This window comes from Sceloporus occidentalis, unplaced genomic scaffold (genome assembly GCF_023333645.1).
Source record: "Sceloporus occidentalis isolate IW3139 unplaced genomic scaffold, rSceOcc1.0.p SCAF_14, whole genome shotgun sequence".
NCBI lineage: Eukaryota > Metazoa > Chordata > Lepidosauria > Squamata > Phrynosomatidae > Sceloporus > Sceloporus occidentalis.
Window position 1 is genome coordinate 9,223,855 of NW_028316994.1, and position 14,162 is coordinate 9,238,016.

General features: G+C 41.8%; 2 protein-coding genes across 2 annotated transcripts in view; one reads left to right on the forward strand and one right to left on the reverse strand.

The window, feature by feature from the left end:
* Nucleotide 1: 1 nt before the first annotated feature.
* Nucleotides 2–7,505, reverse strand: LOC149303820 (septin-4-like). Its single transcript, XM_089480022.1, has 11 exons — nt 7,433–7,505; nt 7,178–7,268; nt 5,934–6,020; nt 5,702–5,825; nt 4,062–4,196; nt 2,920–3,037; nt 2,032–2,133; nt 1,802–1,901; nt 1,551–1,716; nt 1,011–1,095; nt 2–341 (listed from the first exon to the last, which is right to left on the reverse strand). Exons 1-11 carry the CDS (start codon nt 7,433–7,435, stop codon nt 261–263), a joined length of 1,092 nt encoding a protein of 363 aa, XP_089336148.1. The 5' UTR covers nt 7,436–7,505; the 3' UTR covers nt 2–260.
* A 2,073-nt stretch (nt 7,506–9,578) lies between these two features.
* Nucleotides 9,579–14,162, forward strand: part of ITGAL (integrin subunit alpha L) — a 52,082-nt gene continuing 47,498 nt past the window's right edge. Inside the window, exon 1 of the mRNA XM_089480517.1 lies at nt 9,579–9,805. Within this exon, the coding sequence (XP_089336643.1) occupies nt 9,745–9,805 (61 nt within the window). The 5' untranslated portion in view covers nt 9,579–9,744. The remainder of the gene's footprint in view (nt 9,806–14,162) is intronic.

The following is a 14,162-nucleotide window of genomic DNA, read 5'->3' on the forward strand; positions in this document are numbered from 1 at the left end:
ATTCTTGCCTGTTTATTGACGCAGTACTATGCCAGTGAAATTCTGCAGAATTGGTAGACTATCAAGGAAACACAGATTAGTCCATTGGAGAGTTTAAGTGGTATATTCTCTTTCCTGAAAGGCAAAGAGCAGACACAGACTTTGCCAAAACTCATGGACCACTTTGGGTCCTTACTATGCAGTAGTAGTATGGAGTGTTTGCCTTTTCCTTTTTCTTCTAGGATTTCTATAACAATATGACAAAAGTGTTCTGTTGTGTTTTAGAGGCTGTCGCTTTGTTCCCCCTGGCTCTGTAACATCTGCACCTGCATTTTCTGTAGCATTTCCTGCATCCGACGAAGCTGGACAAAAGAAAGGGAGAAATTAAGATTTTCTTGAGGGGGCTTTAGGGAATCAAACTTAAAATTTCTGTACTAAGAACTTTCAAATCATGTACATGTTTTCACTAGTTCAGTAGATGGTCCAGAGAAGTCTGAAGTTTGTTTCCCCCTGAAGAATGTCTTAAGTGTACAGACAGGTCAAAGCTCAACAGGCTTTTATAAAACTAATAAAACAACCATCATTTGTCCATCAAGAAGAATCACGAAGGAAGAATCTGTCTTCCTTTTCTACCATTCTACCATGTTTCTATGCTGGTTGTAAAGGACAGGTGTCTTTACTCTGCAGTGGGCCTAGAAATTAAGAAGGCTAGTGACTTTTATCCATCTTCCACATGACAGAGAGAAGAAGAGGTAGGCACATTTCCATCATGCCTAGGTCCAGAAGAAGATGGAAGGGCCCCCATCATCCCAACTGCCTTTGCATCAGAGGAAGAGAAGAACTGGCAGTATCTGCTGGACTTAATCCTGTCCTTCACTGCCATCCCCTTGAGTCTAAGCCTGAAGAACAGGGGTACAAATACTCTAAATGGAAAAAAAGCCAGTTATTGAATGCAAATCTGCAACACTCATTAGATCTGAGGGAAAATACAAGGCCTTCAATGCCCATCCATGCCCCCTTTTGCAACTCACCTCCTCGTCCTTCTCACGAATCAGTTTCTCCGTCTCAGCCAGGGGCAGGAGTGGCAGCTCAGTAGCACTCTGACGGGACAATTTGCTAGGGAAGCAATAAGGAGCTTGGGTAAGCCACACTCTCAGCCTCAGACCGAAGCAAAGACAAAGCCCACTTTGCAAGAACACGCTATGATAGCTTTGCCTTAGGGACAACATAAGTTGGAATATCTTAACGGCACACAACAAGTTGTTCATCAGAATCCACACATGGAGCACCTACACTGTAGATTAATGCAGTTTGACACAACTTTAAATGCTACAGCTCCATCCTATAGAATCCTGCAATTTGTAGTTTTACAAGGTCTTTAGCCTTCTTTCCCGAAGAGTGATGGGGCCTCACAAAATGATAAATTCCAGGATTCTATAGCATGGAGCCACAGCCAGTAAAGTGGTGTCAAACTGCATTATTTGTACAATGTAGATACATTGTCTGTCTCTGTTCATTTCTTAATTAACCCTTTGGCCTCTGTCCAATGCAGGGAGTCAGAAATGGCTTACGCGCGGCTGCTGCGATCCCGAGCCCCAGTTCTGGTCAGACTCTGAATACACTGTGCACGGTAGTTCTCATAATGAACCTCATGGGTCACATCCTTTAAATCCTGCATATGGGTTTGGATCAGCATCTCTCGGAGTTTGAGGAAGTCACAGTGAGCAGAGTTTTCCACTGAGGAGTAACAGAACATGAAGTCATCAGTAGCTGCCTGCGACATGGCACCTTCTACTGAACCTTCTATTTTAATGCAACTTACTTTCCACTGTCCCCCAGGGATATTGCCTTCCCCTGAACACTTTGTCCTTCAGCTCTCTGACCACCTGAGTAGATCCAATGACAGCAAAGGGGATGCTGCGCTGTAGGAAGAACACCAAGTGGACCCATAAGACTTAGTGCACTATTTCCCACCCCGCTATGTATCCCTTCACTACCTCCCATTCAATTCTCACATTCATAGGTCTACACTACCTCCCGTTCAATTCTCACCTTCATCTCAGCATCCTGAGCTTTGAACTCTTCGTCTTCATCTGAGTCACATTCAGGGAACTCGTAAATGTTGATACCATTTTCTTGTAGCTCATGCCGTATCTGTTCATCCAAAGGAATTGAAAGAAGTTGTGCAAGAAGTGGAGTCAGAAGTGTAGTTGTGGAAAAGATGGGGTCACAAGTGGGATTAGGAGGAACTAGGCACCAGTGTGAAAGCTAGCATGGTATGGTGGTTTAAACAATGGACTAAGACTTCAAGAAACCAGGGTTTAAATCTCTACTCAGTCAGAGAAACCTACTGGGTAACCTCTGGGAAGTCACACTCTCTCAGCCTTAGAGAAAGACTATGGCAAACATCCTCTGAAGCCAGGGTGACCAGATGTCATAACCACAAAAGAGGGCAAGGCATCACAAAATGTTGGACATTGCAAAATGGAAGCTAAAAACACTAATATAAAGATAAATTCACTCATGCTCAAAATGAAGGACATTTTGGAATTGCTCCTGGACAGAAGGCTGAAATGTAGGACACATCCTGGAAAAGGAGGATGTCTAGTCATCCTGTCTGACTCAGTCATGCCAAAAAAATGATGACAGGGCATCCATAATTTGGCAGTGGCAATAAGTTGGAACATATCCACAACAAAGCACTAGAGATAACAGAGTTGTCACAAGATGTCCACTAAGACAGTGGCTCTCCTGGCTCCTCCAGATGTTTTGGATTTCAGCTCCCAGAATCCTTAACCACAGGCCATGAGGTCTGGAGCTCCTGAAAGCTGAAGTCCAAATCATCCAGAGAACCACTGGAATAAGACACCTGCTTCGGAAAAGTGGGTTCCCTCCTGGGTAGATCTGTGGAACGTCAGCACCTCCTTAAATTAAGCTCACCTTCTCTTTCTTACACTGCACCTCTGTTGGAGTCAAGCAGTCTGCCTTTGCAATCACTGGCACAATATTGACTTTGTCATGGATGGCTCGAAGGAATGAAATGTCTAAGGGGCGGAGGCTGTGAGAGAGGAATAACAGGAGAGAGTGATGTAACATCTGCGTCCAAATTATTTAGAGAGCCTGTTTCCTATCCTACTTTTTCTTCCCCAAGCTCCTACTGTAACCTAACTCCTACTGTACAGTGTCTGCCCAATTTTTGCACTGACTTGTGGTCAAGGACATGCTGATACTTTCCCCCAATCATTCATTTATTTCAAATTGCAGCCCGGGGGGCAGGGGCTGCCAATGTTCAAGCTTTATTTTCTCCAGATGCACAGTCTGCCCTCCATATCCACTGATTCAACCATCCACAGTGTGAAAATAGATATAATTCCCAAAAGCAAACCTTGATTTTGCCATTTTATATAAGGGACACCATTTTACTGCAGCATACAGAATACCCCAGGCAGTATGGTCATGCTTTCTGGGGAATTCTGGGTATTACAGTAAAAAAAGGAGGTTTCCCATGCTCTAAACTGAGTTGGGCAAAGTGTGACCTGTGGGTCACATATGGCACCTGGACCACACTTTTGTGGCCCCTGTATTTAGTGTCTAGAGTGTAAACAGATCTAATATTGTACAGTTACCCCTCTGTATCCACAGGGTTTTTTTACCCACAGATTCAAGCATCTACGGCTTGAAAATAATCAAACGTTTTACAAATTCCAAAAAGCAAATCTTGATTTTGCTATTGTATATAACAGACACCATTTTGCTATGCCATTGTATTTAATGGGACTTCAGCATCCACAGATTTTGGTATATACAGGGGGTCCTAGAACCAAACTGCAATGGATACCAAGGGCCCACTGTACCCTTGAACTATAATCAGCGGCAAAGGCATTTGGCACATGCTTGATGGTACTTTTATCCTCATCTGATCTGCCCCAACATTTTGCTAAGAGCTGAATATAATTGCTGTACCAGGTCAGCTCAAACTAAGCTCCTGTTGCCTTTCACTTGGACAACTACTAACCATCCAAGAGATATGTACAATTCCCTGTTGCTGCTAAACCAGAGTCCTAAGTTTTCATATATTCTACCCATGTCCAAAAGGTGACAGGAAGTATAGACAGCAGTGAACACGTCCGTCCTGAATGTTCTTGCGGTCCAAGCCGCTCTCGTCACGAAAATACTGTTCAAACTGGCAATCGATATAATGGACAATCGGCTTCCAGCTGGAAAAAGAAAGGAAAGGGGTTGAGGTTTGGAGAGAGTTTCTAAACCATAGTCAAAAGAATACACACAAAAAATTGCAATTATATAATGTATTCATTTGAATTGTGCAGACTTAATTTTTTTTAAAGACAAAAGATTTCAAATTAGAGATGTTGCTGGATTAAAGGTTTTAGAAGAAAAAGTAAACGCATTAGCATTCAGTATTGTTTCAACAAGACTTGGAAATTTCAAATGTCCTTTGGGGTTTAATATTTAAATTTCAGAGTCTGAACTTTTATTATTATTATTATTATTATTATTATTATTATTAACCGTTATTTATAAAGCGCTGTAAATTTACGCAGCGCTGTACAATCTTTTTAATTGGACGGTTCCCTGCCCTCAGGCTTACAATCTAACAAGACACGACACAAAAGGAGAAGGGAGTGGTGGTGGGGAAGGGACCTCTCTAGTAGCATAATACATATAAAGTACATGGCAATACAGGAAATGAGATTGTGGTATGAAAAAACAGTCACTTGAATGTAGAGTTCAGTGAACGCCTACACCATGACAGCTATTCTGTGACCTTTCAGGTGTTGGACTATACCGCTTATCATCCTTGGCCATGTTCACCAGGTATGATGGGAGATGTAGTTCAATAGCATTATGGATGTGGGCTTCCTCTCCCATTTCAAAGCTACTTTGGATTAAAGAAAAATGATTTGAACATTCAGGAATGAAATGGCTCAACTGGAATTGAAAAATGTAATAGAATAATGAAATGTAGTCAGTCACAGGTTCACTTATGTGCTCATGTATAAGTCTAGAAATTTTAATAAAAGAATTGACCCAAAAAACCTAAGTCAGCTTTTCCATGGGTCAATGTAGTTGCAGTACTTTAACTCTTATAAAGGAAAGAAATCATCGTCAGGTGAAAACAAGGAGTGCAATCTGTCTTGGAGGTACTGACCTCCTTCTATTCTCTCATCCATCAAGCCTTTAGTGTGAGCAATAACAGTTTTGCCAACTGGAATTTTGTAACTTCTTTGGCACTGTTTTCCTTTGTTTCATCCTTTAGATCTTTTGTTATATGCCCCTATGTTTTACCCTCAACTTATCCATGGGTCATATCAAAATCCCTAATTTGGGCCCCAAAACCTGCCCTCGACTTATACATGAGATCAACTTACAGTCGAGTATATACGGTAAATCCAACTTCCCTCTGCTAAAACAGATGCACTGAATCAGCTGTTTCTCCAGCCTCAAATGGAGATGATAAGCTGATAGATATGTCCTTTTGATGCCTCTCTGTATATACTTCCTTGGCGAAAACTTTACCTCATCAGTTAAACCAGGGTTTCACTGTATGCTTGGGATCCTAACCATACCATAATTAAAGAACATACCAGAGCTAGCCAGAACTAGGGTTGAGGCTTACATATTCAAAATGTGGAATCTGAAATAATTCTGTACATTTCCACAAAACTACAGAGGTACACCCATATGCCCAGACCCCTCTTACCACTCAGTGTTGTCCACTGCATCCCCAAATCCTGGGGTATCGATCACTGTCAGTTTGACTTTCACCCCTCTCTCTTCAGTATCAATGGCATGTTTGACAATTTCCAAAGTCTGGGGAATCTTGTCTGTGAAGCGAGGAAGATGGGAGGACAGTAGTCAAGATTATATTCTCCCAATCAGATTTGCTCTCTATCCTCTCTGTCACACATCATAACAGCTGTCATTCTACTTACCTTGAGCATCTGGAAGCACACGGTCTTTATATAGATCTGTCAAGAAAAGGCTATTGACAAGAGTGGATTTTCCCAGTCCAGATTCTCCTAAGAAGTGAATGAAAATATAAAATGTTGATTCTGAAGTTCTTAAGGGAGGAGCTGTTAGATATTGGTTGAAGCATTTTTATACCCTGCTCCTGACCATCGGAAAGGCTTAGGCTGACTCTACACAGCAGAAATAGCAGTTTGATACTGCTTTAACTGCCATGGTTCAACACTACAGAATTCTGGGATTTGTAGCTTTGGGAGATGTTTAGCCTTCTCTGTCACAGAGTTCTGGTTCCACAACAAACTACAGGTCCCAGGATTCCATATAATGGAGCCATGACTGTTCAAGCAGTGGCAAACTGAATTAAATCTGCAGTGTGGCAGCAGCCTTCATCTCAAAAAGTAACTTTCTCGAGCTGTGAAGTTACCTTTAAGCAAGAAGGAGACAAACTAGCCCTTTCATCAAACAATCACTTTTCACCATCTAAGCCTAGTCCACACAAACAGAAAGAAGGGGGAAGCCATAGGTTCTGTCTTCACTTCAGAAGCAGAAGGAACTCCAGGAGGCAAAGGCCAGGAAAAGGGCTTTCACAGTGTGCTAGGATTAGAGCTGCTATGTGTCCCTTATTATCAGGGCTGTCCCTTACATGAGGATCAGAAAGCTTGTCCTTTATAGGACAGGCAGCTGGGTGTCCCTTATTATATGCCATGTCTCCTGTTTGAGGCCTGGAAAGACCTTCTTTTGGGATGTTGGACTAGGACACTGGGAGACCAGGGCTGGCCATGAAACCCCACTGGGTGACCTTGGGCAAGTCACACTCTCTCATCCTTGGTGGATGGCAATGACAGCCCCCCTTTGAAGAAACCTGCCAAGAAAACTCTATGATAGGTTTGCTTTAGGGTTGCCATAAACTGGAAACAACTTGAAGGCACACACCAGTAACAAATAGAGTGAAGCAGATGCCAAAAAATCCCAGTTTTTTCAGTGTGTGAATCATGAATGTGGACAATATGCTTATGTTGCAGTTAAATTTGTGGCTAATTGAACTAAACTCAATCCTTTCACTCGATCTTTCAGCAGAATACAAACTTATTCATAGCTACTTCCTGACTGTCAACCCTCCATGTCATGAATTTCGATTGTTCCTGATTGTTGTTTTAGAAATCTGGCAACACTAGCTAGGACAGAGACGGTTGGTGCTCAAAATCCTTACCTGCCACCATCAGAGTGAAATCAAAACCCTTCTTCACAGACTTTCGGTGGACCTGGGTGGGCAGGGTGGCAAACCCAACGTAGTCTTTATCCTGAGACACAAGGAAAGAGCAACATCAGGAGACATCCCTCTCTCGGGGGATTCCTGGAGGGGTATTTGGAGGGATACCTACAATCTTTTAAGGAGGAAGCACTAAATGGAAATAAAGCCCCCCAAAAAGTGAGAGGAGGAGGAGGTTGTTTTCTGGATTCTTACCATAGTTGGAAACGACTTGGTTGTATTGGAAAGACGCTGCAAAGATGTCTATGCACCTTGTCGCCTCTTTGACATCCACTTCCTGTCGCGGTGAAACAGGAAGCCAATTCTGCGCTTCTTATCAAGGCATCTTGATCTCCAATTGGCAGCCCCGCTTTCATTTCCCTCCTCTGCTTTCCACCTGTGGTTGGTTGGTTACCGTCACTTCTGAAATGTCACCACTTTTTATCAAGTTGTTCGATGCCTGCATGCATATACTAGCCTGCTTGCCTTTCCTCTACTCACGGTCTCACCTAACAAACATAGTTAGTAAAGTGTAATGTAGTTTAATGTTGTGCACCAGTTGTGCACCATTTTGCCAGTAGGGCCAGCCCTACCATGAGGCAGAAGGAGTTGTAAATAGTTGCTTTGTCAGGAAAGAGTTGCAAATAGTTCCTTTGTGTTGTATCATTACTGCCACGGATGGGGAGAGATACTTTCCCCACTCATTTGTATTAAATTTGCCAAAATTATTTGTTTAGCTTTGGTTAAGAGGCTCCATGGCTTAAGGGAGGAGATGACACTATTTGCTGCTGTGTCTCAGGAAACAAAACATCCTGGTTCAAAACTATTTGACAGAAAAAAAATAAGTTTACTTGACAATCTTTGAAATAATCACACATGACAGAGTGAAAACTGGAGAGGGCTCCAGTACCATAGCAAGTACAAATAGAAAATACATTTCTATACCGCTTATCAGTGCACTTAAGCACTCCCTAAGCACTTTACAAGAGCCCTGTAGATATGCAACTGGGCTTTAAATTTCCTAGACTTTGTTAAACTCCCAATTCCCACATGGCCAGAAGGAGGAAGAACGAGTCTGCAAAATTTACCCTCCTTGTACCATCTTAACTAAGGGCAGAAACAACAAATGCTGACATCTTACTAACATCGCCAATTCTTTTCTGCTGTTTGGTTTGTAACATCTTGTCTGATGAAGAAGCCAGTGGAGCTTCGAAAGCTTGCAGCAAGTTTACTGTGCATTTCAGTTGGCCAATAAAGGTATCACTGTTTGGTGGATTACAGCTTACAATATGTAAGCTAATTGCCCCCAACAAGCTGGGTACTCATTTTAGTGATCTCAGAAGGATGCCAGGCTGAATCGAGCCTGAGCCCCTGACTGGATCGAACTCACAACCTTGCGACTGCGAGTGAGTTGCTGCATTACCGGCGTTTAACCACTGCACCACCAGCACTCCCTACCTTTAATATATTTCCTTTGTGTGTGCAGTGGTTAGAGATCCTAACTTCTCCCTACTCTAGAATGCTTGCAACCACAAATAATTCATTTAACATCTCTGTAATCTCTTCATCATTTTTAAGTACAGTGGGCCCTTGGTTTCCACTGGGGTTTGGTTCCAGGACCCACCCCCACCCCCGTGCATACCAAAATCCATGGATCCTCAAGTCCCATGAAATACAGTGGTGTAGTGAAATGGTGTCCTTACATAAAAAGGCAAAATCAAGGTTTGCTTTTTGAATTTTTTAAAAAATATTTTAAAACTGTCGATGGTTGAATCCATGGCTAAAGAATCTGTGGATACAGAGGGCCAAAGGTATTCCTTTAGATCCTATGTCTTTCAGCCATTCAATCTTCTCCCTGAGATGGACTCCTTGTGCTTGTTTTTTTTTTAAATTCTGTTTCACAATTGCTTTTATGTGCATTCATCAAACGGCTGTTTTGTCATATAGCTTATCACATCTCTCTCTCTCACACACACACACACACACACGCACATACATCCTGCAGAGGACTGGCGCAAGACTCTTTCTGTGATTATTAATTATCCATTCAAGAAACATCTCCGAACATGAAATAAATGTTACGGACTAATGTATGTGTGTGCCCCCATCCTTTTGTGTCCATGTGTCCTGGTCAACATTATCAATACTTTTTGTCATAATGACAGTAGAAGACCCATGCCTAGTGATCAGATGCCAAAGTCTTCCTCTGACTTGGAGATTTTGCTGATGTAACACAGTTCCTCATTGCTCAGGGGCCACCTGATGCATGTTCAAGCCTTTCGCCACATTATGTGCCAGCACAGGAAGAAAAGCCTTCTTCAGCCTTGCTTTCCTCTCTTCCCCACATGTTACCCCTCCTTTTTGAACCAAGTGGAGAGAGAAAGCAACAATTTTGAAATTCAGAAGCAAGCCTTAGTCCTCTTTCCACTCTCCTCTGCTTCTTTCTGTTGTTCTGTGGGACATTGTCGCTTGCCTTTGTCAAAAGCCCTCAAGAAAGTAAGACTCTGTGCCTTTTATGCCATTCCACCATGGCTGGCACACCATTGCCGCTCTGTTTCTGGACACTGATTATTGGATTAGTGCTTCAAGGTAAGTCCATCCTACATTTTTTTTCATGACAACAACCCTGTGAGGCAGATTAATCTAACAAGAACATGACTAGATGGTCACTCAATTAATTTTATGGCTGTGTGAGGTTTAGAATTTTCTAGATTTGTCTGAAAGAGAAGGGATGGACCTAGGATTACTTTTTATGGCCATGTGGAAACTAGGACATGTATTTTCCCTAGTCCTAGTCCACCATGCTAATGATTGCACAATGTTGGTAAAATTTCTTAAGACAAGACAGAAAATCTGCTTTTATGGCTATTACATCAGGGAATAGTAAGTATAGTAAGCAGGTTGGAGTTTTGGAGCCAACAAAGTCTCAAAAATTCAGTGTGTGTGTGTTGTTAGTGTGTGTAAGTGTGTCTGCATTTGTATTTGTGTGTGTTGGTTTATTTGCCACCCTTTTCCCAGCATGGGACCCAAGTGATTCACAAAGGCTAAAAGCAAGATTAGCTAAATACCTGACAATGAAAATTAAAACATGCTTAAAGAAATCATCAATTTATCGTTTTAAAAGTATAAAATCCTTGAAAAACATAACAAAGCACCTGCCAATAAAATATCTCACTGCAAGCAATTACTCATTAAAAGCCTATTTGAACAGAAAGGTCAGAAAATATATTGCAAAGAGGTGTGTGTATGTTTGTGTTGGTTCCAGGGAGACGGGGCAGAATGGCTGAGGAAGAAGATCTAGTCCTCAGCTAAAGTTTAGGAAAGTTTTGTAACTCAGTAGTAGTGCAAAGGGATCTTGTAGCACCTTTGAGATGTAGGAGATTATCACACGGGGATGAGAAATGGGAGAAAAATGTAATGCTCCTGTCATGTTTACATGATCGCAGGAAGATTTTCACATGGTGTTGTGCTCATCCCATATTTCTCCTATGACCAACAAGGAATGCTCCTATAACTTCTTATTTACAGGGGGGGGAAACCATGAATGGCTTGCCAATAGCGCTTCATTCTCGTTACTGTGGAGTAATGCAGGACCGTTTCCTAGAGTGCATTTCAGTACTGGCAATTCATTCTTACTGCTAGCATTGTTTTTGGAGTGGATTTCTCTCCTCTTTTGAGGTGTAGGGCATGATCTTCTTTCAACTGGATAAAAATAATTTTGTTAAATATATAAACGTTATTTTCTTCTATTTGGGACGGAACAATGATTTTGAGGCATGCACAGTAGCATCAAAGTGGCACATGTGTGATACATTCAATAACGACATACTAATGATACAAGAATGGATGTATGCAGAATGCAATTGCACAAATGCCCAACTGTGTGAAAATACCGATCACTATATCGCTATGCTTCCGTTATCTTCAAATAGTATGATTGTTGTACAATTGGCCCTGGTGTGATAATTTCCTAAGTGAGCAAAAGACATTGTAATGTAAGTGTGTGGACTTGGTCTACTTCCTCAGATGAATGGAGTAAATTGATGCCTGTGGTAGGGAAAGTGCCAGAAGTGACCATGCTATATGGAAGATTCTGGGAGTTGTAGTTTCAAAAAGAAGAACTTTTTAAAGCTCTGTGGGAAGAGCACATGTTTCATGCTAAAATCCCACATTTGATCTTTGACATCTATCATTGGGAGTGGGAAGTCCCTAGATTGAAACCTTTCACAGCTCTTGCCAATCAGGGAAATCCAGTGCTGAACTACATGGACCTAGCTGTCTAACTCATATCAGGCAACTTCCTATATTTGGCCTTCTACCCACTGTATTGTATCAGCATATTTGCCCCAAATAGACACATTTTGCAATCATTTTCATGCTCTCACCAACTCCATTCTGATCTTCATTCTGAGTTCATGCAGTCTCTTGATACTTATGAGTCTTCCTTGGCAAAGGGCAGCAGAATAGAAAACCTGTTTTATATGTGGAATACCTGGGTTGGCAGCAGGGAGAGTGGGAGTGTGAATGTCCAAAGGTTCAACAGCCAAACTGACTTCACAATAATTCACACTATAACAATAATTACAGGGTAAAACTTAGGGGCACTTAACAAAGGATCTAAAGGATCAAACAGTGGAAAACAATGCCAAAGAACTTACAAAATTCCAGCAGGTATAGCTGTGCTCACATTACAGGCTGAATAGATGAAAGTGTAGAGGGGGATCAGTGCTTTCAGGGCAGATTACATTCTTGCCTTTCAAAGGTTAAAGTACAGTACTTACATTGATGCATGGATAACTTGACTCAGGTTTTTTGGGTTAATTTTTTTACTAACATTTCTAGACTCACACATGAGTATATACAGTAAGAATAGGGAGGGTGGCTATGAAAGAACTAGAAGAGATCCTAAAATACAAAGATATACAACTGAGCACAAAGGTTAGACTCATACAAGCCATTTTATTCCTGTTTACCATGTTTGGATGTGAGAGCGGGACAGTTGGGAAGAAACAAATTAGGAAGAAAATCAATGCATTGGAGATGTGGTGCTGAAAAAGAGTGCTGAGGATCCTGTGGATGGCCAAAAAGACAAACAAATGGGGTCCTAGTCCATCACTCAAAACACTATTCCACACTGGATGTTTATTCCATCCAGTGTTTATGCTGCCTTTCCTCCAATGAGCTCAATTTGGCCACATGGCTCTTCACATCCCAATTTATCCTCACAACAACCTTGTGAAGTAGGTCCAGTCCAAGGTCACCACAGAGTTTTATAGACATTCCAAGTCCAGGTGCCACACAAAGCACTACATCATGCCAGCTGTCAGTCAGTGCATGAAGCTTTTTTTGCAGATACATTTTTGGCTGTCTCTCTAGACAAGTGTGGTTTAAGGCACAGTTACTTTGGCTGCTTGGAAAAGCTGGGTGAGAGGGTTAGAAAAACAGGGTACTTCCTCCAGCTGTGGTTAAAAGATGGGGGTGGAAGAAGAGGAAGAGATTCAAGCAGTGTAGCAACAATTCTTGTCAACAGCATTGGTGGACAACAATAAAAAAAAGTTGGGTGTTGCAAGGGACAGATTTCTCTCTGGGACTAGAGCAAAGCAGAGTTTAGAAAGTTACTTTTCAAAATCAGTTTGCTCCTGTTACTCATTATACAGTAGTGTCAAAAAGTAGAATCATAGAGAGTTGAAAGGGACCTCATAGGGCCCTTCCAGGCAGGAGTCCATCCCACTGTTCAGTGAAGGATCGCCAGTTAAAGCAGTGATTATTCCCAAACTCTAGTCTCCAGGTGTTTTGGGCGTCAGCTCCCAGAAGTTTCAGCCATCTTGGCCAATGTTCTGGGATTCTGGGAACTCAAATCCAATACCCCTGAAGACTAGAGTTTGGGAATCACTGAGTGAAATCATCCCCAGCAGGTAGCTGTCCATCTCTTTTTGAAGACTTCCAGAGAAGGAGATCCCACCACCTCACTATGCATTTGTTTCCATTACGGAACTGCTCTTACTGTCAAGATATTCCTTCTCATGTTCAATCTAAATCTTCAAACCATTAGACCTGTTCCTGTTCCCAATGGCATCTGGAGGGCTGCATGATTCTCAGAATAAGAGAACGACATAAAACTTCTTAGCTATCAAATTTCTTAGTAATATGCTCCTTAAAATGTCTTCAGACACCTTTAAAAAGTGAATTTTGTAGATAACAATAAAAATATCTCATTTACAAGAATAATGTAACAATAATTTTGAAATATTACTTAATTATTCTCTAGTTACCCCTCCCAAACTAACACAGTAAGATAACCGATTAAGCATTTGATGAAATGAATTGGAGTCCACGAAAGCTTGTGTAAGGAAATTATTTTTCTCATTCAGCCTCCAAAGTGTAACTACCTTCCCCATCTGCAATTAAAGCTATGCCAGAATAGCTTTAGTACAATTTGACAGTTTGAGACTCTCCTCTTTTAAAGATGATGAGCTGTGTTACATCATTTATGTGGCCACCAGTTCAGGGTCCCACCAGCTTACCCTGTTGAATGGGTAGAGGTGGCTTTTGCCATGAAGTTCTTTCCTGATGGCGCCACTGAATAATATGACTTTTCTTCTGGATGGGCCTCCCTATGCTTCTACACACATGCTAATTGTCCCAATTTGGCAGGGATTGTCCTGATGAATTATGTCTTCCCACTTTTCCAGCAGCTTTGAAAATGTCCCACTTTCTTTCTCTTCCTCCCACTTCCCCCCTTTATCCTCACCTTACTTCAATTGATGTAAACTTAGTTCAGAGTGGAAAAAGCAATTTGTACTCAGCTCAACAGAGTGGAGGGAAGGGAGCACATTTTTGCTCTTCCCAGTGGCCTCAGGCAAAAGCCAACTGCTGCAGTCTCCCCTAGATTGTGTGTTCTTCCTTCTTAATAAGGTTTGCCATCTTGACCACACTCTGATGTTGC

Bases quoted from the DNA above. Each gene is read 5' to 3' on its own strand.
- LOC149303820 (XM_089480022.1), bottom strand. The intron at 5,826-5,933 runs GTAAGTAGAATG...CTCGCTTCACAG, and splicing joins TGTGCTTCCAGATGCTCAAG to ACAAGATTCCCCAGACTTTG. The intron at 1,717-1,801 runs GTAAGTTGCATT...GTTACTCCTCAG, and splicing joins TCCCTGGGGGACAGTGGAAA to TGGAAAACTCTGCTCACTGT.